Source organism: Aptenodytes forsteri, unplaced genomic scaffold (assembly GCF_000699145.1).
Source record: "Aptenodytes forsteri isolate BGI_AS27 unplaced genomic scaffold, ASM69914v1 Scaffold318, whole genome shotgun sequence".
Lineage (NCBI taxonomy): Eukaryota > Metazoa > Chordata > Aves > Sphenisciformes > Spheniscidae > Aptenodytes > Aptenodytes forsteri.
In genome coordinates, this window is record NW_008794493.1 from 1117252 (window position 1) to 1143825 (window position 26574).

The window sequence follows — 26574 nt, forward strand, 5'->3', positions numbered from 1 at the left end:
TAGAGTTGATACCAGCTACCTGACTGAGACAAACCCTCTGGAGAATTGGTGTTAGTTGAGGCAATGGAGGCAGCAGTGCAGGAAAAACCCTGCTGCTGGAATTCACTGCGGATGAATTGAGTGCATTTTTTTTACATCATATTGTACATCTCCATGTATATCACATGGCGTCACTATGTGTGAATAAAAATTGAGAGGACCTCCACTGATTTGTTTTAATTCAGAAAGAACATATGAAGTCTTTTATCAGTTTTGGCTTTCATAAATTACTAAATTTCTTCCTACTTTTTTTCCATTGCAGTTTGAGTTCATTCAACTACAATATAAAATTCACTGCACCGGATATAAAAATGACAAAAAACTGGATCACATTTTTGCTGTTCTTATCAGTGACTATGGTGAGTCTTATGAATTTTTTTAAATCACTTCCAGTTTTAACAAATGTGTACAGAATACCATAGAAATTATTAATAAGGAAATGCAGAAACAACTAATCTTGCGTTCAAATGTAGTTTCTGCACAGCAGGATCTTTATCTACCTTCTGTTCTCCTTTTAATTCCTGTGGTAAAGGAACAGAAATAGTATTTACTTCTGCTGAACGCAGCATATCCTTTGCTGGCAGAGAACTTCACAGTAACAGTTGACAAGTGACATATAAGCAGTACTATGCAGACCCCAGGAAGAGTGGAGGAGACATCTAACTCAGATTCAGAGGACATCTTTGGAACTTTTAATTTCACCCCTTATATGATAGTGGTACAGTATTTCAATCTGCAGCTTTGTTTTTCCGTGAAGTTTAGTAGCTTCCTATAAAATATTTAACTCCTTTTAAAAATGCACTTAAAAGGTTCAGGTTTTGATCAAATTCCACTTTCTAAAATTTTTTTTTTTATTCTTTTCAATAACTATAAAAGTGGATGTCATGTCTTTTGAATACCTTTCTGTATTCTGAGGGTTGACTTTGTGGTTCACAAGATTATAGAGAAACCAAATAGCTCTAAACAAGCCAAAAGCTTCAGTGCGTAGAGTATATGGAAAGTCTCTTTTCATAAAGGATCATTTTGGGTGTGATTCAAATGCCTTTTAGACTAATGTAACTTCGATATATTTTACTGGATTTTGCAAAAGCTGTTTATATGCTTCTGACTGTCTCAGTGCTTACTATGCATTTTTCCATTATTATTTACAAACCTTGCAGATTGCTACTCCCCCATGCTCATTCAGGAGATATTTGTCAAGATTCAGTAGTAAGAAGAATTGCTATATTAACCAGAAAAACACAAAAACATATTGTCACTAATAAGATTTAAAGATCATTTTCCTTCAGTAAAATAATATTTAAAATATAATATTTAAAAAGATTGAAGTTTAAGAAGTTTATATTGGAGTTTGTACATGACTTGCTAAAAAAAAAGTCTTTTTCCTCTTAGTTTTTTGCCACTGCTATACCGTCTGAAGGGCATCAGAATATGACGGAGGACTTCACTCAACTGAGTGTTACACGGAATAAAATTATGACAGCACAGTATGAATGCTACCAGAAAATTATGCAAGATCCTATTCATAGGAAAGAAGGTAGAGATTCTTTTCTTATAAGGTTTTACAAAGGCAAATGGTCAACAGATATAATTACAGTAGTTCAGGATTCTTTAGTTATACTCATTTCTTGTCTTGGTAGCAATTGTTTTTCAGGCTGTAACTGTATTTGTACAATTTTTTAGAAATGTCACTTTGGGATTCATGAAGATAAAGTAATATGTTATATTACCTGTCCATAGCACCACTTCTTATATAACACAAAGCTTTTATTTCTGATGAGATAAGAAAATGTTAATTTAAATAGATATCCAGATTAAAAAATGGTGACTGATTAATCTTACCACTTTATTTCATTTCATGCTCTTACAATACCTCTTTCTCCTGGTCACATCTGCCTTTAAAAATTGAAAGTATCTTGATACACATAATTTTCCTGCTCTGAGGGTTGTGTTAGTGTCATTAATGCTTTTTCTGGTAACTCATTCAGAGATAACCTCAGTAACTCTACCTGTCACTGTATTCACTGTTTCTGACTTTATAACTTCTGGAAACATTGAATGGCTTTTGAGGCAAGAAGATGTAGTTGCATTCTTTTACAATGAGGTTTTTTTCTCTTCTGAAATGATTCTTTGGAGGAACTGAATGTCTGGAGGTCAGAAATGGATATGAGTATGACAGTGTAAGCTTATGTCCAGCCTGCGGCATCACAGCTTCAGAAGGATCTGGACAAATTGGAAAATCTTCTGATGAGACGAGGAGGAATTACATGATGTTTGAAAAATGCAGCCTTTGAGATGGGGGGCTTTATAACTTCTGGAAACATTGAATGGCTTTTGAGGCAAGAAGATGTAGTTGCATTCTTTTACAATGAGGTTTTTTTCTCTTCTGAAATGATTCTTTGGAGGAACTGAATGTCTGGAGGTCAGAAATGGATATGAGTATGACAGTGTAAGCTTATGTCCAGCCTGCGCATCACAGCTTTTCAGAAGGATGGACAAATTGGAAAATCTTCTGATGAGACGAGGAGGAATTACATGATGTTTGAAAAATGCAGCCTTTGAGATGGGGGGCGTTATTAAGTCTTAAAAAGAAAACTGAAGGAAGATGCTAAAAACATCTTCAAATTTGTAGAGAGGGTCAGTCATTCTGCGTGCCTTTTTGGAAAGGATTTGTTCATAAAACCCCAGCTCATTCTCAAGGGAGATTTATTTTAGATGTTAAAATTTGTGTGAGCGCAATGAGGCATTGAAACAGGCTCTTGAGGGACACTGTGGATTCCCTGACCCTGGAGCACTTAGAGAAGTGTCTGTCCACAATGACCGCTGCAGTCCCAGCTCTGCCTGAGGCAGAGGAGCTGTGGCTGCCTCCCAGCCAGGCTTTCTGATGGCTTCTAGGATACCACGGTGTTTTCAATTAACTAGTAAACACATGTATAGGCTTGTTATACATCCAAAATGTAAATAAATTCAGTAAAATGGTCTTTGCAAGCTTAAGGCTCTTTGCTAATGTGCATTATTTGGTCTGAATTGATTTAGGTTTTTTTGCCTACCGTGCTCTAGATCTGAGGTTTGTAAATTGTAGATGTAGACCGTTTCAAGGTGAGTGATGATGGATTTTAAAATGCGTTTGAAGAAACGTACATATAAGGAACTATTTTTATTAAGTGGAGTTTTAACTAACTACTGCTAAATCTTACGTTTCTGTTTTCTTTTTTTCTCATTGCTGTGAGAAACTTACCTTATGCAGTCTTACATCTTACTTTTGAAAGACTATTATGAAAGAAGGGTTGTTATTTTATTACCAGGTCTCTACTTGTTTGCAGGTCCTTACTGTAACAGGACATGGGATGGCTGGTTGTGCTGGAGTGATGTTGCTGCCGGAACTGTGTCAGTACAGCGTTGCCCTGACTACTTTCAGGATTTCAACCCATCAGGTAAGTGTGCATGGGCTTCTACATCAACATATTTCATAATAAAATGAGGTTTTGGGTGCTTGATGCCTCCTGTATCCCCACTCAAGTCACTAATGCTCCAGAATTTCAGTAACTCCAAACCCATTATTTGCATTTTACCTTTATCACATAGAAAACTGACAAGTTACTTATTTTCTTTTCTGAAATATGTCCTTGAGGGATTCTGTAGATTAGGAAATAGAAATTGAAGTTAGATCACAGTTTTTTCCTCTTAGAGATGAGCTTTTCTCTCTGACAGACAAGCAGAAATATGACTTACTCTTTTACCTCAATTTAGCAGCTGAAGTCGACAAGAGTTTCTCCCAGAAGTGAATCTTTTCCTGTTTCTGTAGGCTAAACTTCGCATCTGTGAGCATGTGGAAAATGTCATAGACTTCCACTCTTGTCTCTTTCTGCTGCGTTTGGTATTTCCCAGGGTCCTTTCATGCCTCTTTTTCTATTTGACAATAGAAATCATTATGCAGTCCCAGAAATTTTCCAGTTTGGTTCTTGAGCAGTTTCTCTATTGATGTTTTCCTGCGTGTCCAATCCTAATTTACAGTGGTAGGATGTCAGACTTCAGTTTAGATCTTGGATGTTAAACAAGCCATTTAAATATTCTTGTCACTTCATCTGGTAGTTCTCTAACAGTTAGTTTGATATATTTTGATACTTACTGGATTGGAGGAGGCAAATCTATTTGTTTTCTTAAGTAAAACACATCATCAGTTGCCCTTGCCAAACAAAAGCAATGGCCTCTAGTTTCTCATAATTCATAGTAACAAGCAATGTCTCTCTAGTCATATTAATAAAGCTGTCATTTGTTTGCCAATCTTTCTTCATTAAATACTAGGCATCAGGAAGTAGAACTTCAGTGCTGACTGTTGTGTTTTTCTTTTGTTTTTCTTTTTTGGTTTTCTTTCCATCTACTTTGACTGTAGAAAAAGTTACGAAGATCTGTGATCCAAGTGGGAATTGGTTTAGACACCCAGAAAGCAACAGGACGTGGACAAACTATACCCAGTGTAATATCTATACGCATGAAAAAGTGAAGGTAGGAAAAGAATGGATGCATGTTACCAGTGTCAAGAAACTGATCTGAAAAATTTCACAAGTTTCAAAACTCGAATGGCAGCAGAGTTGATGCAACATCAAAATGCAAAAAGAAGAAAGCACGACAAATAAAAAGGATGAATTCTGCATAACAGACTCAAAAAACCCCAATCCACCTGCTTTGGCTTTTACAGCTGATTTCAACTGCTTGAATAATATGATCATTTTTTTTTTTTTAATGGGTATTTTAAATGTGTAGGTACTAGTACTTGTTTAGGTCATCCACAGTCATCTAGTGGAAAGCAAAGTGTATGCCGTATAAGAGCAGACCTTTACATTTTGCTCTGTAATTTTGAAGTTCAGCAGAACTGCAGGAGGTTTGCACATCTCTGGAAGGCGTGCTGAGTGCATGGGTTTATCCAATTAACTCATAGTGACAGATTCTCAGCAAGTGCACAACCAGAGTTTTACTTGGGATTAATACATCTTCAGGGCAGCTTTAAGTAGAGTTCTGATGGTTTGATTTTTTCTCCCCAGTGTGAAAAGCAGAGCTAATCTTTTTTACAAAAGTGTAGGCAAGCTGTAGTTGAGTAGGTTCACCACAGGATCTTTGGAGGCCAAAGGGAAGTAAATGATGAGAAGTGTTAAATATAGGGTTTGGTTTTCCTTGTGATCTTTTTCCTGTGTACGTCTTGTGTCCTGACTCACAAGTGCCATTTTTTCAGTTTCTGAGATATTGAGCTGCTCACATGAATGAAAAACCTATACTTCAAGTTTATTTAAGTGAAATTTTGGAAGCATCCAAAATTATCTCAGGCCAGGCAGCAAAATGAGTTGAGAGTGTTGTTTTCTATATATCAAAGGTAGACTCTATGTACACACATACCCATGTGGGTATATGTATAGATAGTATTTTTAGAGACTTCAGTTTATCTTGAAGATGCCCATCCATTGACAGATTTAGGGGGAAAAAAAAAATCTGGTAAACCTCCAAATGCCCTCTTTCTGAGATACTCTGTAATATGTGAGGATATAATGGGCAAAATTTCATATTTTGCCCTCCCCCCCCCATGTCCACTAATATTCTTTATGTTTATGAAACATTCAGTCATGGGAAGCAGCAGTAAATTGAAACTGTAAATGCCCAAGAACTAGGAATATAAAATGCGGGTCAGGATAGACTGTAAATTAATTTGGACCTCATGGAAAAGAGCTCATAGTAGCAGATTGTGTCAAGAATACTGACATCTAGCAGAGATCCTAACTGCCTGCATCATTGCTGTCAAGAGTGCTCTAGGGTATTCACCTAGAAACCATATTGAGAAAAGGTGGTAATAGATGATAATAAGGCATTTTTGTATTGCTTTTTCTCAAATCATGAGACATTGAACACGCTAATGGCAGTTTAATTCTACTAGCAGAGATGCTATAATTCATTGATTCTTGCTAATATTTGGCTGGAAACTGAGAGAATATTATTCAGACAGGAGCAGATCCATGCAGGTCCTTCTTTATGAATAATGAGCTAGTTTTCCTCAGGCTGTTTTGCCAGCATATTTCAACTCTGTCATGCATCAGAAGCTATTGTTTAAATGGAATAATAGCTTCGAAGAAAGCCTTACTGCTTGCTACAGTTCTGTGTGTTGTTATATTAAACAACATTATCTTTTCACTTTGCTCGGAAGGCGGGTTAGATAATGCACAATAAATGTGACTTGTCCATTGTTCAGTTCTTATTGTTATTGCCCTCATCAGCAGTCCCTGCTGTACCGCTGTTCCGTGCCAGTTCTAAATTGTGTGGAAATCTTCTAAATCCTTAACATGCACCTTTGCCTAAATTGGTCACTGAGAGAGGTCGTGATATGGGATATGGACCTGTCATAGAAAGGCTGTCATTATGTATATGTAGCCCAGCTTTAGCATTTCGGGGGTAATCCTTTTTTTTTTCTCACTTCCAAATTTTTATGAAAGTTTCACTTAAACCTATTGCATTGCTTTTGGTTTTTGTTTTTTTTTTTTTAGTTATCTCATTGTTAAGCATAATGATAATTTGAAAAATTCTAGCATGAACAAAGAGGTACCCTTGTCTCATCTTACCACCTTCTTAAAGCTTTACCTGGAATCTTTTTATATTATTTCAAAAGTCAATATATGTAGCAAGCTGCAGTTAGTCTATCTTAAATTGGAATAATAAGTTCAGAGTATACATACAGTTTGGAGTAGATGAGCATTTGTATGTATGCTCTAATTCTTCCTGTAGAATCCAGATAGTTATGCTTTATTGTGATAGTATAAGGTTCAACCTGAAAATCTTCATTTCCTTATGTACAAAATGATGATCTTGCATTTAATCAGACAAGAGAAATTTTGTGAGGCAGATTCCATGACTGAAAGCAGGGGTTTGTTACTAGTGGAATTTAATATATTTATTAATTCAAAGAATTAATTATAACATGTTATATATATTCCAAATATTAATTTACTAGTTCCTCTTTTTACCTTTTGTATCTACCCAGCTTTTAATAATGCTATAATTTAGCTGTAGGCTTATTTAATAAGACTGTTTAGTCTTCACTATTTTTGAGTCATTGTTAATTTTTTTTCATGCCCTTCCTTAAATGCCGAATGAAAACTAAATTTCCAATATCATAATCACAGCTTCCTTTGAAGGAAGTATCTTTAAATGATAAGAAAAAACCTTCTATGAGGAAAAATATACATAAATTCATATAGGAAGCACATGTTTTACTTAAGAGTTGTGTTAATAGATGAATCAAGCTTCAGACAGGAATGCACTCAGTGCAGTAGCATAAACAGCCAGATTTATGTAAATACTCAGAAAACACATAGCAGTATATATTAGAAACCTAATGTTTTAACTGATAAAAAGTAAGTTATAGTGATGATTTCAATGAATCTGTTGTCTGTCCTACAGAAAGAGATTTTGGTAAGGTGTTGATTTGGATTGTTGATCAAGGATTCTAGACTTGACTCATCATTTTCTGTAATGTTTTTATTTTCTTAATCCTATTATAGTCATTTTGTATGCAGAAGAGATGTATAAGTATGTGCTTTATCAACAATAGTTCTGTATGCATCACAGGTGCTTGGTTTTGTTCTTGTATTGCAGACTGCTCTCAATTTGTATTACTTGGCCATCATTGGACATGGTCTTTCAATTGCATCACTTCTGATTTCTCTTGGCATATTCTTTTATTTTAAGTAAGTATATTTAAAATCCTTTACCAAATATCAGTGGTTGCAACAATCCTAATTTCGATACTTTGAAACACCAGCCATCCCAATGAAATTAGATGGAGCAAGAAGGTGAAGAAAGTCAGTATATTCATTTGGCATTGAACATTATATTGTGATAAAATTTTAGGTTTCTCAGAAACCTAAAATCCCAAATCTGCAAACCAAAAACTGTAGAATGTATTGAAAATAGAAAATGGGAACATTTTTGTTTGTTTGTTTTGCATTTGGGGTGTGTGTGTGTGTTTTTTAATAATAAGTTACAGTGTGGATATGCCAAGCATCAACCAAACTAAAGAGCAAATGGAAACCAAAATACTGACGACAGATGATAGGTACAGTAACATTCCAAAGTAGGTAGCCACAAAATACGATAAACTGTAAAGAAAGTAAGGCTAAGAGCTACAGTAGGAATGGGAATAATAAAAATAATCCTCGTTTTTTATTCACCATATTATGTCTGTGACAGTTATATCATATCCACTGACTAATAGTTATTATGTTACCTTCTCAAAAGAAAGTTTGAGCGGTGTATCACCTCTGTCACAACAACTTGTGATATAATGCACAGGTCTTTTAAAATTAGTCTTCTTATTACTTCACATTTTGTGAACTTACTTTTCTTTCCCCTGAAAGACTCTTTAAGAAGTTGATGAGGCTTAGTAGAAAGGTGAAACCAGGAGTGTTACCACATGAGCAGAGCTGAGAGAGACGAGTTGTTATCTCTGCCAAATACTGCACTGCACAGTGTAGGCTTTCTTTGTTAAACTGGCACTAGTTTAATCATGCCTGCATCGTTTTTCATTGGATAATATAGATCTGCTCTACGGTCTTACCTGTTTCTTACCGTTATATCCTACTGTCTCACTCCACCTTTTATTTTTTCCTAACATTTAGATATGAATAGCACATACACCAGCAACTCTAGGGCTAGCTCAGGTTTTGCTCTGGACTTTGATTAGGTAGGGGTAGCAGATATCCGATAAAAAATTATCCTGTTTAGTCACATCTGGCTGAATGTAGTGTTTCTAATTTAGATACGCATTATTTCCCCAGGTTCTGGGACAACATTTCCACAAATCCCCAACAAACCAGAGTGTTTCAACTTTGTAGCCTCTCTTTATGAAATCCAATATTCAAGATGACTTTTCAGCTCTTTCTGACTTCCTTTCATGAGGACAAACCAAAACATTTGTGTTTTTTAATCAATTTATTTGCATATGACCTGTAAAAACAATGCTTACCATTTCCAAATTCACTTTCCCTCCACAAAATCAACATGTGAAGTGGCTCTGAGCCCTTATAAGAAGCTTGATTTTGCATAAAAAAGGGCTATACTGTTGCTATAAATGTCACAAAAAGCGTAACACACTAAATACCTAATGTAACAGGAAAAATGCTGACATAGACTTCTCAGGAGCAAGCAAAAAGATTTGGAATGCAATATGATTTTAAATGTTCAGAGACAGTAAAGCATGATTTTTCCGTACTATATTATGAAAACCAAGCCAATTTCATCTTGGTTTGTGGCACTTAATGCAAAAGCAGGTGATCTGCTTTGCTACCATAATAACTATGTCATGTTTGTCTAACCTTCCAGGGATTTCTTTCTCCTTCTGGTAGAAGGATCATCTCTCCTCAGAGAACCACATGAAATTAATCCAGACCCACAAACCACGTTTTCTAGACTGTGGTTATGTTGGGATATAAAAGGGAATTAAAAAATTTAAAGGAAGCTAAAGAAAGTCCTCTACAAGTTGTTCTCTTGGGATGTACAGTTCCTCTAAAATATTTTTAGTACCAGAAGGGTATTTAAGGATCTAGATTAATACCAGGTTGTATTATGTATCGGCTGAAGCTTGTATAATTATTCATAGCTTTAACAGGTGGACTTTTTTTTTTTTTTTGCTATTGTGTGGGGGTGCCTTTGAATTTGTCATGTTTCCAAAACATTTATTCTGTTAGTCGATTGGTAGTTTCCAGATGACATTTGCTGGATTGCTGACCATTAGAATATCTTTAGGTTTGACTAGAAAGGTGGTACTTTTCTCCATAGGAAAAATGACAGTTTTTTTTCAAATATCTTCAGCTTTTCAAATATCGACCATTTGGGTTTTGAATTAAATTTTTTTTAAGATTAAAATGTTTTTGTGCATTTTATTTTTTCATTTGAAATTCTGTTTTTTCTTCAGGAAAATTGTCTCACTGGAAATACTTGTCCAGTTTGTGACTTGTGTTCCCCAGTGGATTGGAGTTCTTGGTTGAATAGCATAAAATGGGCTATAAACTTGGAACTCCAATCTTCCTCTCTGAAAATTCATCTATGACACATAAAAGTAACTTCATGCAGTGGCTCTGCTTTCTCGTTCTGTTACGTACTCTAGATCATACATGTGTTTATTATAAATCTTCTGTTATAGTAGTTGTATGGTTTTCATAAAGAAAGAAAAACAAGGCAAGAAAAAGCTTGAAAAAAACAGTGAATTCAGAGGAAGGGGAGCTATAATTTGAAAGATGCTTCTCCAACCCAAACAAAACCCAAAACAAACAAACAAAAAAACCCCCACCTGAAATAAAGGAGTTATTGTTGATCAAGCATCATGTCAAATCACATGACAGCACTCACAGAGGATAGCAACACTATGCTTAAAGAGTGGGCAAACAGCTGAATGATAGATTGATAGAGAGATAGGAGGTTCCTAAGTCACTTTAAGTTAATTTCAGCTGAATGGATAATTTCCCTTAGGTGCATATGTGGCTCTCACTGGTTGAATTTTGCAGTATTTGAATACCTTAAAAAATTAGATCTCAAACACGTCTGGGGGCTTTTGAAAACGTTACCTTTTTTCTTTTGGAGAAGTATTGGAGAAGTGAATTTTTCCCTAATGCCCAAGACATACAGGAGTCAAAATAGGAAGGAAAAAAGGTAATTTAGCAGAAGGTCTGTTTTCATTTTACTGCACGTGGTTTAATCCAGGGGTAGGTCATTCAAATGTTCTTAGATCATAATTATGAGAATTAAGTGATTAAAGGATATTATGTCATTAAGAAAAACAGTCAGAAAAAGGAATATAGGAAGGGTAACAGAAGAGGGAGGGTGGGGAGGCTTAGGAAAAAATCCTTTTATTACCAAAAGCAGTCTTCGTTTTTAAATGTCATCAGTCTTGCTTTCTTGTTTCTTGTCTGGTGATCCTTTCAATCCTTTTATGCATGGGTGGAGGTGGGTGTGGATGGGTGTGTTTGAATATTCAACAGGAACAGCTGCTGGATGACCCTGAGAGATGGCCCCATTAGCTGTACGTGCTTTTCCTTGCCTGTGCATTGAATCTTAACAATAAGCAGACAGAATTCCAGAGTTCTTCAGGACTTGTTTACACAAAGCCCTTGGCTGGAATCTAGCATTGCCTCTCTTTTCATATATAAACCATATAGGGGGGGGGAAGCATATAAAAATACAAAGAACATAAAAAACTGCATATTATAATAATCAAAACTTTATGCGTTTTGGGCATTAAAACGGAAGACAAAATTTAAGAAAGCCTAATGGAATATACTTTATCACTTAATTCATATCCAAACCTGTGTTCTGTATTTTGGATACTTTTTCTTTTCTGTTTTCTTCAGGCAAATAACACTTGGCAACCAGAGGTTCACGTAGGGTAGTTCCTTGTGCTGCATGGCAGCACTGGTTTCTAGAGTGGTTTCCTTCCCCCATCTTTAGTGACACGAGCCTTAGAATGCCTCAGGGCTCCCAGGCTTGACTTGCAGAAACTCTGCCTGATTCATGGTATTGCACTGTGCACATCTGAACCTGTTAGCTTACTCCATGTATCTGTGGGGTGCTTCATACGCTCTTCTTGTGATAGTTGCAAAGAATGCAACCAAGAAGTGCAGTCTCCTCTATAGCCAGTCTTTTTTGACTGTCTCTTTTGTTCAGTGGGGTCATTTTGTTTCTTGTTTCATCTGTCAGATTCTCAACAGTTTTCAACATACTCCTCCAGCTTTTGTGACTATTCCATATGTGCATTTCTCTGTTAAAATATAGTTCTTCTCCCTCCTGCCCACACAAATTAAAAATGAATCACCAATGTCCGTACTTCATCTTTTCTTCCAGGCATGCTATTTGAAAAGGTAGAAAACTTGATTTTTTTTTTTTCCCCCGGGTGATAGTTTAGACTTGTTCCCTGCTGACCTTGTCAATGTATTTCTGATTTCTTTAACAGTGAAGAGCAGTTGCATGTGTACGTGATAGATTTTGCTCCTCCAGTTAGTAATTTCATTCTGTCAATCAACTGCACTCCATATTGCTGGCTATAAAATGGAGGTAGGTAGGTGCGGTTATAAAGCACAGACTCTTTACAGCACAGGCTTCAGTAGATGCTTTCTCCGAAGTAACCAGAGAGTGTTTCCTGAGAGTGACTACAGCACCACGGGCTTCATCACTTCTCTTTGCGTGTGGGAGATGTTTCTCTGAGCAATGCTTACCCTGCAAAACCGGGCTCTGTTCCTGACTGCCAGCACTGACGTGCTGTATGACTCTGATCGAGTCAGTTTGCTCATATGTGCTGCGCACCCCCTAACTTAAATCTAAAAGAATCATTTTTACCCAACTTTGTAAATGGATCATCTGCTTTCATAACAAAATGGATGTTACTTGCTTTTTCAGGAATTTGGAGCAATAAGCTTTAATATCCCAGTGATCTGAATCGTTTATATATCCATATAGGCTTTCTATGTTCTTTTGTGTTTGTCTGTAAAGCTGAATTTCTTTGGAAAAACTTGAATGAGAAGCACTCCTGCCTCTTGGAATGGCGCTAAGTTAGACCTGCTTTCTCTAGAATGGCAGATAAACAGAAATGTGCTGTGACTATGTTCATCTTCTACTATTATTTAATATTATTGCACCTCTGTTTAAAAAAAGAAAGCCCTTCCAAAGATATTTTTCTCTTTAATTTTATTGCAAGATTAAAAGCAAACCTTGAAAATTAACACAATTAAATGCAGTTATATATTCCTTTTTGCAATTATATTCTATATACAGTTTATAACTTAGTTATATACAAAAGTCAAGATAAGATTTGAGTTATTTTACTTATTTGGGTATTTCTTTAGCTATAGTATTAAGGAAGAAAAATGGCAAGAATGTAAGTAAAAGAGAATTATCCTCAAAAAATCTTAACAGGTTTGGGTAAATGGAAACGTAGGGTAAGACAGCTTCTTCAAGCTCAGGTATGATAGTTAATTGGGAAATTCTTAAGGTACTAACAAAAAAAAAGGTGTAAGTCTTCTGAAACATGTTATATTATCACTCTTCAAATCTTTTTTAGATAGCCACTACAGAGCAGGTCCTTCACTGGAAACATACTGGAACTGAATGTACTTGCTTTGCCTCCTGTTGGCGTTTAAGGGAAGGTGTTACCTTTCACATCATTCTATTAAATTTGGACTGGAGCTGAAGAAAGGGTTGATGTAAGACTTGTTAATAAAATAAAGAGCTCTAGTATTTCAAAATTTGACGTCTCTCCCCAAGTACACACAGTTGTCCCCCTGTGTATTCATTTGTTCTTGTTTCTCTTTTCTAGGAGCTTGAGTTGCCAAAGGATTACCCTGCATAAAAATCTATTTTTCTCTTTTGTTTGCAACTCTGTTGTAACAATAATTTCACTGACTGCAGTTGCCAACAATCAGGAGTTAGTTGCAACTAATCCAGTAAGTGAAAGTATATTTGGCAGCCCTGTTGATTTGTATGTGAAAAACTTCAGCAACGCAGAAGAGTTGAGACATGAATACTTGATGAAATGTTGTATATAGCGAGGTTAAAATGTTCAGGAACGATGTATCCATGTTATGTATTACAACAGATGTCTAACAATGATATGGGCATTTCACATTTGAGGTTTCAAAATATTAAAAACACTCTAAGAGACAGAGCACGCTGAACTGCTTCTGAATTTGTACAAATCACTTTTGCACTGAAACAACTGCAAGAAAGTAGCCTATTCTAGATGATGTCAGTGAGGTTATGACAGTTGAATTCACCAAGGAAGGGCAGTAAAAACAGCTTTGGGGTGCATTTTGGATGTCAGCTACTTTCCTATGGCTTTAACTTTGTCATCTTCAGTTGAAATAAGAGAATTATTTTTTTTTGTGAAGGGAGATAAAGCTGACCCTTTTATTCCAAAAGTAAAAAGCAAAATAAAAAAGCCGGTGATTCGGGGCTGATTTTTCTCTCTCTCATTTCCTGATAATACTGGGGTAAGTGTGAATCAGTAGCCTCTCCCAAAAGGCTAGGAGTTATAGCAACAGAAAAGCCTGAAAATGAAATACATAAACAAACAAATCCCTAACTGTGGCTTTATTTTTATTTAGACCTGGAAGATAAATTTAAATTCTGTGAAAGTTAGGGCAAAACTCCAGAAGCTGAATCAAGTAAAAAGATAAATTCTCTTTCTCCTGTAAAAGCTCATCAAAGTGCTGGAAAATAGGCTTGAGATAGCTGGTAATAATCATCATCAAGTGAGTTAGGTAGCAAAATATGGTAAAACAACACTGATTTTTGGTTTGTTTTAAGCTAAGTGCCAGAAATAGATCAATCAAACATACAGCAATTTCAGAAGGAGAAAAAAAAAGGATCTGCTATGTCCAAATCTGGAAGTTACCTATTGCTCCTTTTTCACAACCTCACATTTTAGTCTGCACAGTAAGTTATATCATAACATTTCAATTGAAGAATATCTTTTGAATGAAGCTAAATACAAATATATGCCAACAAGAGAGCTTCCTTCCAGAACCTACTGTGCAAGTTCTCAACTGGCCCTGAGTGCAGCTATGACTAGGTTAAAATTGGAAGTATCGTAAGCATTTTAAAAACATAAATCGTTCTCTGGAGTAGTTATATGTTGTGATTGGTAAAACCAAGAGGGGATTACCCTCGCTAAAGTACATTTCCTTGTGCAGTTACCATCAGATAATTTAAGGATTCCCTATTGATTGGAATGGTCAAATGTGGCAATGTTTGCAATAAGGGAAAATATCATTAGAGCCTTCTGCCATCATGCTTGAGGATCTCGAGGTTCTCATGTTTGAATAATAAAGATATAGACTCAGTTACCAACTTTTTTGTCACCATGAAGTATGGAATTGTAATTCCTGAAAATTCTATTAAAAAAAGAAAATATGTAATTGTAGTGAAAACCAGAATAAACATTAACGTTTGACTCAATCAGTATTTTTTTCCATTTTGCAAATGAAGCTCTGAGATTTTTGCAACTTAAAAATTTATATTGTACTCGCTTTTTTCTACAGGTTAGTTGCAAAGTATCACAGTTCATCTACCTGTACCTAATGGGTTGCAACTACTTTTGGATGCTGTGTGAAGGCATTTACCTGCATACTCTCATTGTGGTGGCTGTTTTTGCTGAGAAACAACACTTGATGTGGTATTACCTTCTTGGCTGGGGTATGCAATTTCACGTTCTGTATTTTCAGGCTATTGCAATCTCTTACTCCTTTTCATGAGAATTTGAACATCTGTCCCTTTGCTTCTCTGAGCGGGTAGCTTTGAACAACGATGACACACCCCTCTTCTTTGTCTGTAGTGTTTTAACAGGCTTAGAAATGTTAACATAGGAAGTTGTATGTACCTCTATCTTTGCTGAAAGAGAGATTATGCATTTCTGGAGCCAGGAAGTGACTCCTCCTTTGTATAGAGAAAATAGTCTCCTATTATAAAAAAGACATTAAGAAGTAATTATTCATTGTTCCTCATCTTGAAGATGTTTATTCAGGAATGAATGTTTGTTTTCAGAGAAGTCTCGCCATGTCTAGGGTGGAGGGTCAGCACGGAGTTAGAGATGGCCAAGGATTTATTTTTCCAGCAGTTCCATTTGACCTGTATTGTTCACTAAGCAAATACAGAATAGCCGTAGCTGAAGGCCTCAAGTGATATCAGTATCAAAACTAACGAGCCCAACCTGGTCATTTCAGATAATGCACAAGAGCATGTTCACAAAGTGCAAGTGAGGACTTTCTCCTCAGCTTCAGTGTATTGGCCCATTCAGCTATAACATGACTTGGTACCTGGGTCGCTAGCTGTCCCACTACAGACACAACTGAGATGTGGTTAAAAGATCATAGGTGCTCGGTAGTTTCTGAAAATTAGGTACCACCAGGGTGTCAAGGACCCCAGATAACTATTTGTTTGTTTGTTTTTAAATTTTGAATTCAGCCTGATTTCCGGAGTCTGTTTTCAAATGGTTTTTTTGCAAGTGACCTTGTTTTCTGAATACCCAGCAAGTATCAGTGAGGACATAATCAACATTGATAATCATACTGTTAAAGCTATGATCGTATTATACAATTACCTTTCTAATGTTACTTACCTATTTAGCTTTATTGCAGATTGCAGTCTGAAAAACATCTGTGTTAATGAAAATTGATTGTTACATTCTAAAAAGTTATAACTTGATTTGCCTTTTCTTTCTGTGTGTTAGTATGGATTTCCTGGTAAAACAATGGCAATAAGGTTTCATACGCGCCTCTGAAAGAAATCTGACAAAATAGAAACGGAATTGGTCCCTGTTTCTTTATTCGCTCTGCAATTGTATAGTTTGGAAGAGGTGAAAATAGAGAAGATTGCTGCAAAAGATGCAGGTTTACTTAGTTATTAGCCAGGTTTATATATGAAGAAAACATTGTTTTTTTCTTCACAGGTTTTCCACTGATCCCTGCCTGCATACATGCCGTTGCTAGAAGTTTGTATTATAACGACAAGTAAGTAGCATCTCAACTTGCTGTGCAAAACTGTTATATTTTCTTTAAGGAAAAAAAAAAGAATACAACAGATAATAAAATGCCAATTTTTTTTTCTTTCCCTGTTTGTTTTCTCTAGTTGTTGGATCAGCTCTGATACTCATCTGCTGTACATCATCCATGGCCCTATTTGTGCCGCTCTGTTGGTAGGCATTTTTCAGATGATAATTGCTTTTCTTGTTTGTTTTCTGGCTGTTCTTCATGGGCTTATAAAGTTGGTAAGAGCCTAAAGCCAACATTTAGAGGTCACTGTCATTCGCAGGACTCTCACTTAACCCAGTAGGTGCCTTAGACATACCAGATACACAAGTCGGCCTTATTAAGGAGCTGTACCCCTGGTCCTTTGAGAAACTCAGGTTTTGCAATGTTGATTATCATTCCACTTAAATGCTAGTGACAAGGAAGGACTAAATATTACCTGGAGTAATGGAGGGCCATGTTCAAATCCTTCCTTTAGCTGAGAATGCTTTCTCACTGCCCAGGCCATTTGGCAGGTTGACCCTATACGAGCATCATTGTGTCACTGTGCTAATGTGGCCAAACAGCTACCAGACTGGACCTCACTGAGGCTCAGAAAGAGGACTCTTGAGTGTCAGGACTGACTGTGGGTGGGAATACGGGATGGAGAGAAACTAGAGCAGGCCCTTGGGAAAGAACCAGTGAAAATAGTTCTGCAAGAATCTGTGACTGCCCCTGTTCTGATACTAATCTAGCAATGTGTGCTTTGGCCACCGGGGTATTGCAACTCCTCTGCTTCATTAGTCCTCATGAACTCTTAGAGCGCAGTGTTCTGTCTTACACTCCAAGTTAATGCCAGCTCTATTACATGCATGTTTGCTACTGAAGACATTAAACTCTAGGTAAGTAACTGAAGACTCCCCTGTATAAAAATCAGTGTTGTACTTCAATTTTTCTAGGACTGAATTTAACCTATGAAATTTAGTCAATAGGTTATTGATAAATAGAAAGAGGTGGATAATAAAAGAAAATACTAATATGTACCTACTTATACAACTGTCTACATAATTTATATCCATGAATGCATAACGCAGAGAATGCTGCGGTGTAGAGGCATTCTATATGTGACCAGAATTAGCTGCTGACTATTACAGTCATCTCTCTTATTGTAACAGAAACTTCAAACTGATCTGGCAAAGGTATTGTATACATGTCTACTGACTTTTCTTATGGCTTTTCAGTTCATGCAAGGAAATTCATTAAGAATGAAAACATTAAGTAACTTTTTGGAAATAATTTCAGTTTCTGATCTACGTGAATTTCTTCTTCTGTTAAACTGTTTGCAGAGGGCATTCTGTGTGTAGAGAATTCTCTCTGAAGACTGTTGTATAAATCCTGTGGTTCTTGTGACTCCCATTTTCATCCACAGTGAAATTAGCTGGTGAACTTCTATTTTGAAGATTGTGTTGATACCATGACACACCTGAGGTCCTCTGCATGGGAAGCCAGAGGCAGTCCCCATGAAATTACTGAGATCCGTGGCCCTTGGGGTGTGAATTATTACTGATAATCCCTTGTTCTGTTAGTCAGGTCTGCAATGTATGTTCATGTTAAGACACTTCTACTAGTGCTCTAATCTGTAAACTTAAAACGAATTCTAAATCCTTTCAACTTTTCTTCTCTTTAATTTACGCAGAAGGTGGAATCCTGTTTTCACAGAAAGGGATAGGGGTTTTTTGCTCACTTCAGTGGTGCTGTACTTCACCCAGAAAATGTATGCTATTCTGCATTGCCTTGTTGGCTCTTACTTCCTTTCCCCAGGTGTCTCTTCACAGATATATCACTTAAGTAAAGCTCTTTAAAGCTGAAATATAATTCGTATTAGTCAGAGCTTGCTTAAATAACAACAGAAAAATTTGTTTAAAAGTTATGAGACTATACCATCTTCCATGAAATGACCTCATTTTAGGATGAAGGATCATTTTCTCCTTCCCAGCAGTGGCCTCCACAAAGTCACGCTGAAAACAGTGGTCAGACTCCTACTGGTCTCAAATGTACTGGATCAGTCCCAAACTGTCAAGTCTTCTTTCCATTGAAGGCAACGCTAAGAATGTCCTTTGATTTTACTGGAGGCATAATAATCGCTTCTGTGGGGTTGGTTTGGGCAGAATCTTTGTCCATTCTCTTTGTAATTTACAAATACGTATACTTTTGATATTCCTATATTTTTCACCAAGTTTAAACACAACTACACATCTTGCCTGTGATGTGAAAGTACCTTAAAGGAGTTGCTTTCCTTTCTGGTAACAAAAAAATGCAATATGTCAATTCAGAAAAGACAAGCCAGGGATAAAGACATTAGATGAAATACATGTGTTTAGGCTTTGTGAACAGAACCCTCATTTGCCTAAGCAGCTTGCTTGCCAAATACAACTTTCACACTTTACTAAGCATGACCTGCTTTAGTAGACATTTAAGCAACAATATTAAGCTGCAAATTAGATAACAAGGGAGAAGACACTGTTTCTACTTGCAGGAGCAAGATCTCAAAGAACATGAAGAGAACTGTCAAGTGGGTGCCAGGGAGAATTGGCAGAAGCCAATGGGCATTTAACTCATGTACATCACTGCAAATCCTACAGTTACATAAAGTTAACAATAACGCTGCTTTTACGGTCCCTGTTTTACATAACTGTGGTCAGATCCCTGCCAAAGAAACTGGAAATGGGAGAAGACATAGGTTGCATTTTGATTGGAATTGTCTTCAGTTGACCATTTAATTACAACTGTTTGCCTAAGCAACCACAATTAAAGAAATAGTGTGGGAATGAAACAGTAGAGGGTGATGTTAGTTTTTACACTAGACAAATATTGATCAAAATGGAGGGGGGGGTGAAAAAGCAATGGATTTGAACTTTAGTGAAAGCAGTATTGATTTCAGTGTAGATTTCAGATGTGCTAGTGCACTAGTGATGTAGTTTGCATTGGTGCCACTGAAAGAGTAGATTTTGATTTAGTTATGCCATTATTTATATAAATAATACTACAGGGATGTTTATTTTGCCATATAATAATGTTATGTATTGGTGTCTTAGACTGACAGCCTTTTATAGATGCAAATTCTTTTAGCAGAAGAAGTAAGCGTGCTCAGTGAACATGTACTAGAAGGAAGTTCAGGAGCTCCTAGCTTTGTCACTGACCCATTTAATGCCTTTAAGCTGGACTCAGTACAAGACTTAGGAGTTTAGGAGTTGAATGCTTAGCATTCATATACCCAGCCTTGGAAATGTCCACAGGCCAGGTATAAAACTTGTCTTCATGAGCACATACAGGTGTTCTGCCCAAGCAAGCTAGGCTCAAGCAGGCTAAGATCTGAAGCTGCATAACTGTATTAAAAGCCAAGCAATGGCTACCAGCTAGTATCTAAGAATATCTGAGCTTCTTGAGCTGAGAATGGTCTGTTTATATCATCCTAAGGAGGAATTTAAACAGAATTTAAACCTACATGCTAATAAAGATTACCATGCTGCTTAGCACAAACTCAACATGGAGAGAAGTAGAAATAGCAGGGACCTGAGGAAAGTTTAATTCAAGAACTGCAGCACCTATTGACTTATAAGCTCAGCTAAGTTCACAGCCACTCTTAAGGCAGAACCTAAATTCTACTAAGTTCCCATTATAGGCACAAACATTTCTTTTTATCTAGGATTGCCTTCTCTGCCTTTGTTTCCATTTTTGTTCGTTTGCCCGGTTCAATTTTCAGGTCACTGTGGAGCTGCTGGTATTTTACTATGTGTTCATACTGCAGCTAGCACAACAGGACTCCTTTGGTGTTTTCCAAACCATCACAGTCAATTTGATGATAATATATATGCGAGTAGTTCCACTGGCCTCCTTTTGCTTAAATGTAAAAATCTACTCACTACCTTGCTAAAATAAAGACCTGTTTTCATCACTTTAATTAAGAATTCAGTTCATCCTGATCTCACTGTTTTGTGACAGAAGAGATATTCATCAAAAATTAGTGCTGCATATTTTACTGACACTCATACTGTTCTCAATTCTGTCCTCTGCTTTGCCTCGTTCATCTTTTCTGTTTGCCCTAGTATCTATTTGCAAACTCTTTGCATGCTTATTTTTGTGCTTTTTGCTTTTGGTGGGTAAGGGGAACAATTAGAAAAATTCTGTGCATCTCACTGTGTTGTAAACAAAATAGTTTGCTGGGTGGTATTTTACTCCTGGCTGTTGCAACTTTCATCTTCAGTTAGCATTCAAGGATAGTATTATAGGAATTGGCCGTGCTACCAAAACACGAGAGAGCTGAAAACTCTGTGTTTGAGACACATTTAGAAATGGAGGAAGGTCTTATTGTCTATGTGTACTATAGGAAGTTGGATGAGGATCGTGGGCTGCATAAAATCTAAATAAATCCCTTGAGAAAGAATCAGACCTTGGTTGCTTGAACAAAGCTTAAAGATAGCTGGAGACTTCCAAGAGAAATTCATGCAGTAGTTTCCGATGTAAAACAATTTCCTGTTAAAATTATTTAAATAGCATGTAAGTAGAATATAAATAACATCACATCTCTGTCAAGGGCCATGTTGCCATAACAATACACAGCTGTTTATTGTGAAAACCTTAACTGACGTGAAAGAATTCTGCCGGGGTTGTGGGGGACATGGTGACACACATGGTCTGAAATGGATTCCATGTTTGCACTTGTCCTACAGCAAGACAGAGGCCTCCTCCTAGACCAGGAATTCCTAGTCTTTTTAGAAGGGAGTTGTCTGTCTGCTGGCTTCTTCCCCCGCCCCGCCCTTTTGTCTCTAGATTGTCTGTCCTTGCCAACAACTATTATCTGGAAGAAGAGATAGGACCAGACTCTAGGTCTCTCCCTTCCATAGTGGGTCCCCTAAGCAGCATTGTCTTGCCTCGGTGCCCTTGGGCAAGGCGATGGGACTGGCTGAGCTCTCAAGGTCTCTTCCAGCTGTAGTTTCTATAAGGGGCTGCCGTTATTGCACGATAGATGAAAATATGGTGTAATCATCCCTAACGTTGCTGTTGTGCTGGTTACTAACATCCTTAGGCTGGTGTGTGTGTGTATACACATACACATACGTGTGTGTGTATTAGTTTTGTAGTTGCTTACGAGTGCTCACATGTTGAAAGACGTAGTCTGCATAGTTGTGATTTCAGTTTGGGATTTTTTTTGTCAAACTGAATGAACAGATATACACCACTGTTAACGAGAAAAGCCTTAATAGCTATAGAAATAATCAAGTTCAGTAGTGCATGAGAATGATGTAGAGCATCATCTCAGTGCTTGCCCCATTTGCAGTTCTGCTGAATGATTCAAAAATCCAACCATTAGCCACTGTGAGAATGTTAAATCTGCTGTTTGTCTACAGGAGTATACAGTTCCTCGTAGCAGCATTTTGCCTGCAATTTTATTTCATTTTATTTCTTTTTTTTTAAAAAATCTGACTTTTTCTTCTCTATAAATTTGTCAAATTCATATTTGAAAAATAAAGTAGCAGCTTTTTGAAGAACCGTATTTAAATACAAAGAGGGAGAGTGTGTCATCCTCTTTCTTGACCAACCTAAAAAGACATAATCATTTTAAAAAACCTAATCATTCACCTGTGTGCTGTTATTGTGATAGCAGAGAGAAAGGTGCATGGATTGTTAGCACTGGAAGACTGACGGTTATCTGGGTGGATACTTGCTTAAAAAGTTAGAGGAATGGATGTGGATATTAGATGTTACAGCCACATCTTAGTTACTTGAAGGTGTTTTCAAAGAGTTTTAACTCATGTTTATTGTACAATCACAACACTATCCATGTAGTATGAGTTTTCTTGAGTTTCTGGTTTTTAGTATCACAAAACAGCATGTGGGATTCTTTTTCAGACTATCTTCAGTGTCATTTTCTTTTCTGACAGGTGAATCTTTTCTTCCTGCTAAATATCGTTCGTGTTCTCATAACCAAGCTGAAAGACACCCACAAGGCAGAATCCAACCTGTACATGAAAGCAGTGAGAGCTACCCTGATTCTTGTTCCGCTACTTGGCATTGAATTTGTGCTGTTTCCATGGCGACCAGAAGGCCGGATTGCTGAGGAAGTGTATGACTATGTGATGCACATCCTTATGCACTACCAGGTAGGAAGCATTACACAGTTTTTGCTCACTTGAGCTAGACAGCAGTTGGCATGTGAAGCAAATAAAAGATAAGTGATCGTGTTATTTCATTTTTAAAGACCTTCATGCAATATTCTTATAAATTACTTTAACTTTCTCATTATGCTGAATTTTCATTTCTTAAAGGAAAGAAACATCATGGTAAATAGCTGGCCCGATACTTCTTAGTAATGTACTTTTAGAAATAATTCACCAAGTTTAGATTTGTACTACATTTTGTTTGCTATCTATATCTGAATTTTATCAGGAACTTCTAATTATCTCAAACCTGGAAAAATCCATATGCATGTGAAATAAAGCAGAATCTTTTTATTTGTATTTTACAGGGTCTACTGGTGGCTACAATTTTCTGCTTCTTTAATGGAGAGGTAGAGTAACAGTTTTTAATATATTTATAATACTTTTCCTATTTTATATATTTTTGTTTTGTTTCAGCAACTAAAGAGATGGTAATTTTAAAATAATTTTTAAAAAATTTCTAAATCTAAATTTGTGAGGTAAAAACTAATTAAAAAAAATAATAATCTGGCTGCCAAGAGCAGAGCTTGGGAAAGACTATGCCATCATTTGTGGTATCATTAAGTTCTTTAGGACCGACCCTTTTGTGCTGAGCAATATACATGTCCCTTGATTATATACGGAATTGAAGACACTTGTCGCTTTGATATAAATTCTCAATAAATATCATATAGAAGTAAAATGTAATTCAATATCCCGAAGATATATTTGTCTATGTTAGAAGCTGTATAGCATCTGTTATCCTGGAGAATCACTGTATTTGGTCTCTCTGCAGCAGGACTAGAGCATATTGCATACATGTTGCTGTGCTGGGGTACTGTTGTGTTATGACAGCTTTTGGGATAAATTTAGGCTGAAGTTTGGAAAACTCTTTTTTAGCACAGCTGAAAAATATCATTCCAGAAATCAGAACTTAATAGTGTATTGTGCTTGGGTCAGAAATTTGTGCTGAATAAGAAGTGCACGTTTAAGAAACCATCATCAATCAATTCCAAGAACAAACTTCTTTATTCTTAAGTTAGAAGATTTCAGGATTTCAGTAATATGTAGTACTTATTCCGTTGAAGCTAACAAGCTTTGCTGTTACCTTGAATAGATCAAGGTCCAGTAAGTCTGGAGCGCACACAGTGACTTTCATCTAGAAACTCTGGCCCCCAAGCTGTACTTGAGAGTACACTTACAGGGCCTTACAGTGTCCGAGATCAAAGGGGTAGAAAGGCTAAAAAATATATATGCAAAATTGTTAATATGGCTCTTGCTTGCAAACACCTCCCCCCGCCCCCCCAGAAAACACCAACAAATGAACAAAAACACCCCACCAAAAAACTAACTGGTACTTTTCCAACACTTTGGCAGAGGAACAATTACAATCCTACACATCTGTTTGTTCTACATTTAGTGCAGTTGCAGTATATGGCTGTAAGCAGATGTGTGGGAGTAACCAGATGTTTTCATGTGACTGAACCCTTAGTTTCTTTTATCAGATGTTATAAAATTGTATCAGTGTGCTTATATAATATTATTGGACAGTAATACATACTTACCAGTAAATATTTGGCTAATACTAGAATTGATTCATGCAGATCGCCTTTCCTTCTCTTTCCAAGTCCGAAGCTGACTGAATTGCAATGAAACTTCCATGGGGTTTCAACGTTTATTTTTATTCCCCCCAGAAATGTATGTGTCTCAATGATTGGTTTTTTTTTTCCTGCCAAGGAGGTAGAAAAGATGAAGAGAGGCTTTCTCACAGTTTAGTGGGCATGGGGCAGTGGTTTTGATCTGGTTTTAAGATAAAGTAGATCCAGTTTCAAGTCCCTGCTTATATATTTGATTCAAAGCAGAACACATCATTAAGCGTCCTGGATCTGATCTGATCACTTGCCCACACTCAGTATTGATTATTTCACACACTCTTTCCCTTCTAAATTTTATAGTTCAGAATGCCTTCTAAAAACAGGTATTTGGAAAAAATCAAACAGAGAGTTTGTCCTGCTCCAGTGCAAAATGGTGTTGGGGGGACACCTTGAAATCTCTGCAGTTTCTATGAAACAACATTGTCCGTTGCTCAGTTCTGCCTTTTAATCCTTGTGGATCTTCTGAGGCTACTTGATTACTTAAACAAGTCAAAACTCTAATTTTAAAATATGATATAATCAGTAAGAATTGTATCTGTTAATATTCCATTGTTACAAACTCATATTTTTGCACGCTCCCTTTTGCTGTGTAAGAAAAGCAAACCCGAGTCATCCCACTAATTCAGTATCCTGAATTCACCATGGGCTGATCAGTGGTAAAAGATGAGCTCTTCCACAACTCCTACAAATGGTAACAGATTAATCACTTCTTGAACACCTGCCGGTGGGATAATGTTAAAAGGGTGATTTAGCCATTTTAACATTAATTAATTTAGGCATTTAATTTTTAGACCGTGCGCCTTGACTTTGTCAGTTAAATGTACGTGTCTGTATTTGCTGTCTGTAGAGTGGAGATTTATGCTTTTTAAACCAGTTTTGGCTTCAGTGCTTCAATGACCACTATTCACTTTTTTTTTTTTAATTGCAACTTGTTCAAGGGATTTGTGGCTTTTAAACAACTGTATCAGTAAGGAAATCCATGGGGAAGAATGACAGTGTAGTTAGGAAAAAATGTCTGCACAGAAAAAAAAAAGTGTTTCCTTTGTCTACTAAAAGATTCTGCTCCAGGCATGCGAGCCTGCAGGCACACGTGTGTTTTGTTGCCATTATAGTCTGTTGCTGTCATAACAACGCCTGAACAAAGCCTGCAACTGCGGCTTACCTGTTGTGTACGAGATGCTTCTTTATCATCACCTGTCACAGCAACACCTCATTAGAGACTGTACAAAAGGATGGGCATCAGAGAGTGGTGTTAATGCTTGTCTGCAGCAAGTCTGTGGTTTAAAGGTGAATACTGGTATTAGAATCGACACTGAAAATGGGGCAAAGCTTTTCCAGTGGGATATTAGCAATTAAAAATGCTAAAAGCACTACTTTCTTTCTGTCTAATCTTAGCATTTCCCAACTGCTACTGTACCGTTTAATGTTTTCTATACCAAATATCAGGAACCAAACAGGAGTTGTTCAAGTGTTGGTTTGCAGGCCACCTCTGGTGAAAAAGGGAATGAAAGTCGTCTGCTAGTGGAGAGCTCTAGTGTAAGAAACATAAGAAAAATAGCTGGTATGTCCTGCTGACTGTAGCCAAGGAACATCTCCAAACTTCTTGAGCAGCGCAGCCAGGGATGATCTGTCAAATCCAGTTCTAACATGCACTGCAGCTGTTTGTCCTAAACCTCCTACAGACAAGGGCGTCCGTGCAAACCCTTCATCTTTATCTTTTGTGGCAGGGCTACCCTAAGGACACTCGCATTCTGCTTATGTCCCAGCATCCCACAGACTGAGATGCTTCTCGACTACCTCATCACGTTTTCCAGTTTGAGTTGGACTAGAGCGGCCTTTGGGGTGACACAGGCTGCAGTCAGAGGAGAAGCTTGTCCCAGATCTCTGATAAATCAGCAGAAAGATTCCTATTGAGCTATTAATAACAGGTGATAATAAATGACCTACATTATCCATGTAAGGTTTGTGGGGCTTGTTTTTTTTTCTTTCCTTCCACTGGTCTATAGAAATGTTGCAGTAAAGCTTATGGTCTCAGGTCTGCAGGATTATACAATCCCTTGATCAATAGGCGAGGTTGCGTTGTAGGTTTTTTTCTCCTTGTTGGCTACTGAGCTGTTTAATTTGTGCTATACTGAACATCAAGCTACTAGTATT

At 36.9% G+C, this 26574-nt stretch overlaps 1 protein-coding gene across 1 annotated transcript in view; it reads left to right on the plus strand.

Moving 5' to 3' along the window:
• The first annotated feature begins 306 nt into the window (after positions 1-306).
• The window catches only part of CALCRL (calcitonin receptor like receptor), a 33268-nt gene continuing 7000 nt past the window's right edge, over positions 307-26574 (plus strand). The window contains exons 1-11 of the mRNA XM_009290967.2: positions 307-398; positions 1432-1576; positions 3363-3473; positions 4433-4545; positions 7675-7766; positions 13382-13508; positions 15105-15258; positions 16511-16571; positions 16690-16756; positions 22511-22729; positions 23095-23136. Coding sequence (XP_009289242.1) covers positions 351-398; positions 1432-1576; positions 3363-3473; positions 4433-4545; positions 7675-7766; positions 13382-13508; positions 15105-15258; positions 16511-16571; positions 16690-16756; positions 22511-22729; positions 23095-23136 — 1179 coding nt within the window. The 5' untranslated portion in view covers positions 307-350. The remainder of the gene's footprint in view (positions 399-1431; positions 1577-3362; positions 3474-4432; positions 4546-7674; positions 7767-13381; positions 13509-15104; positions 15259-16510; positions 16572-16689; positions 16757-22510; positions 22730-23094; positions 23137-26574) is intronic.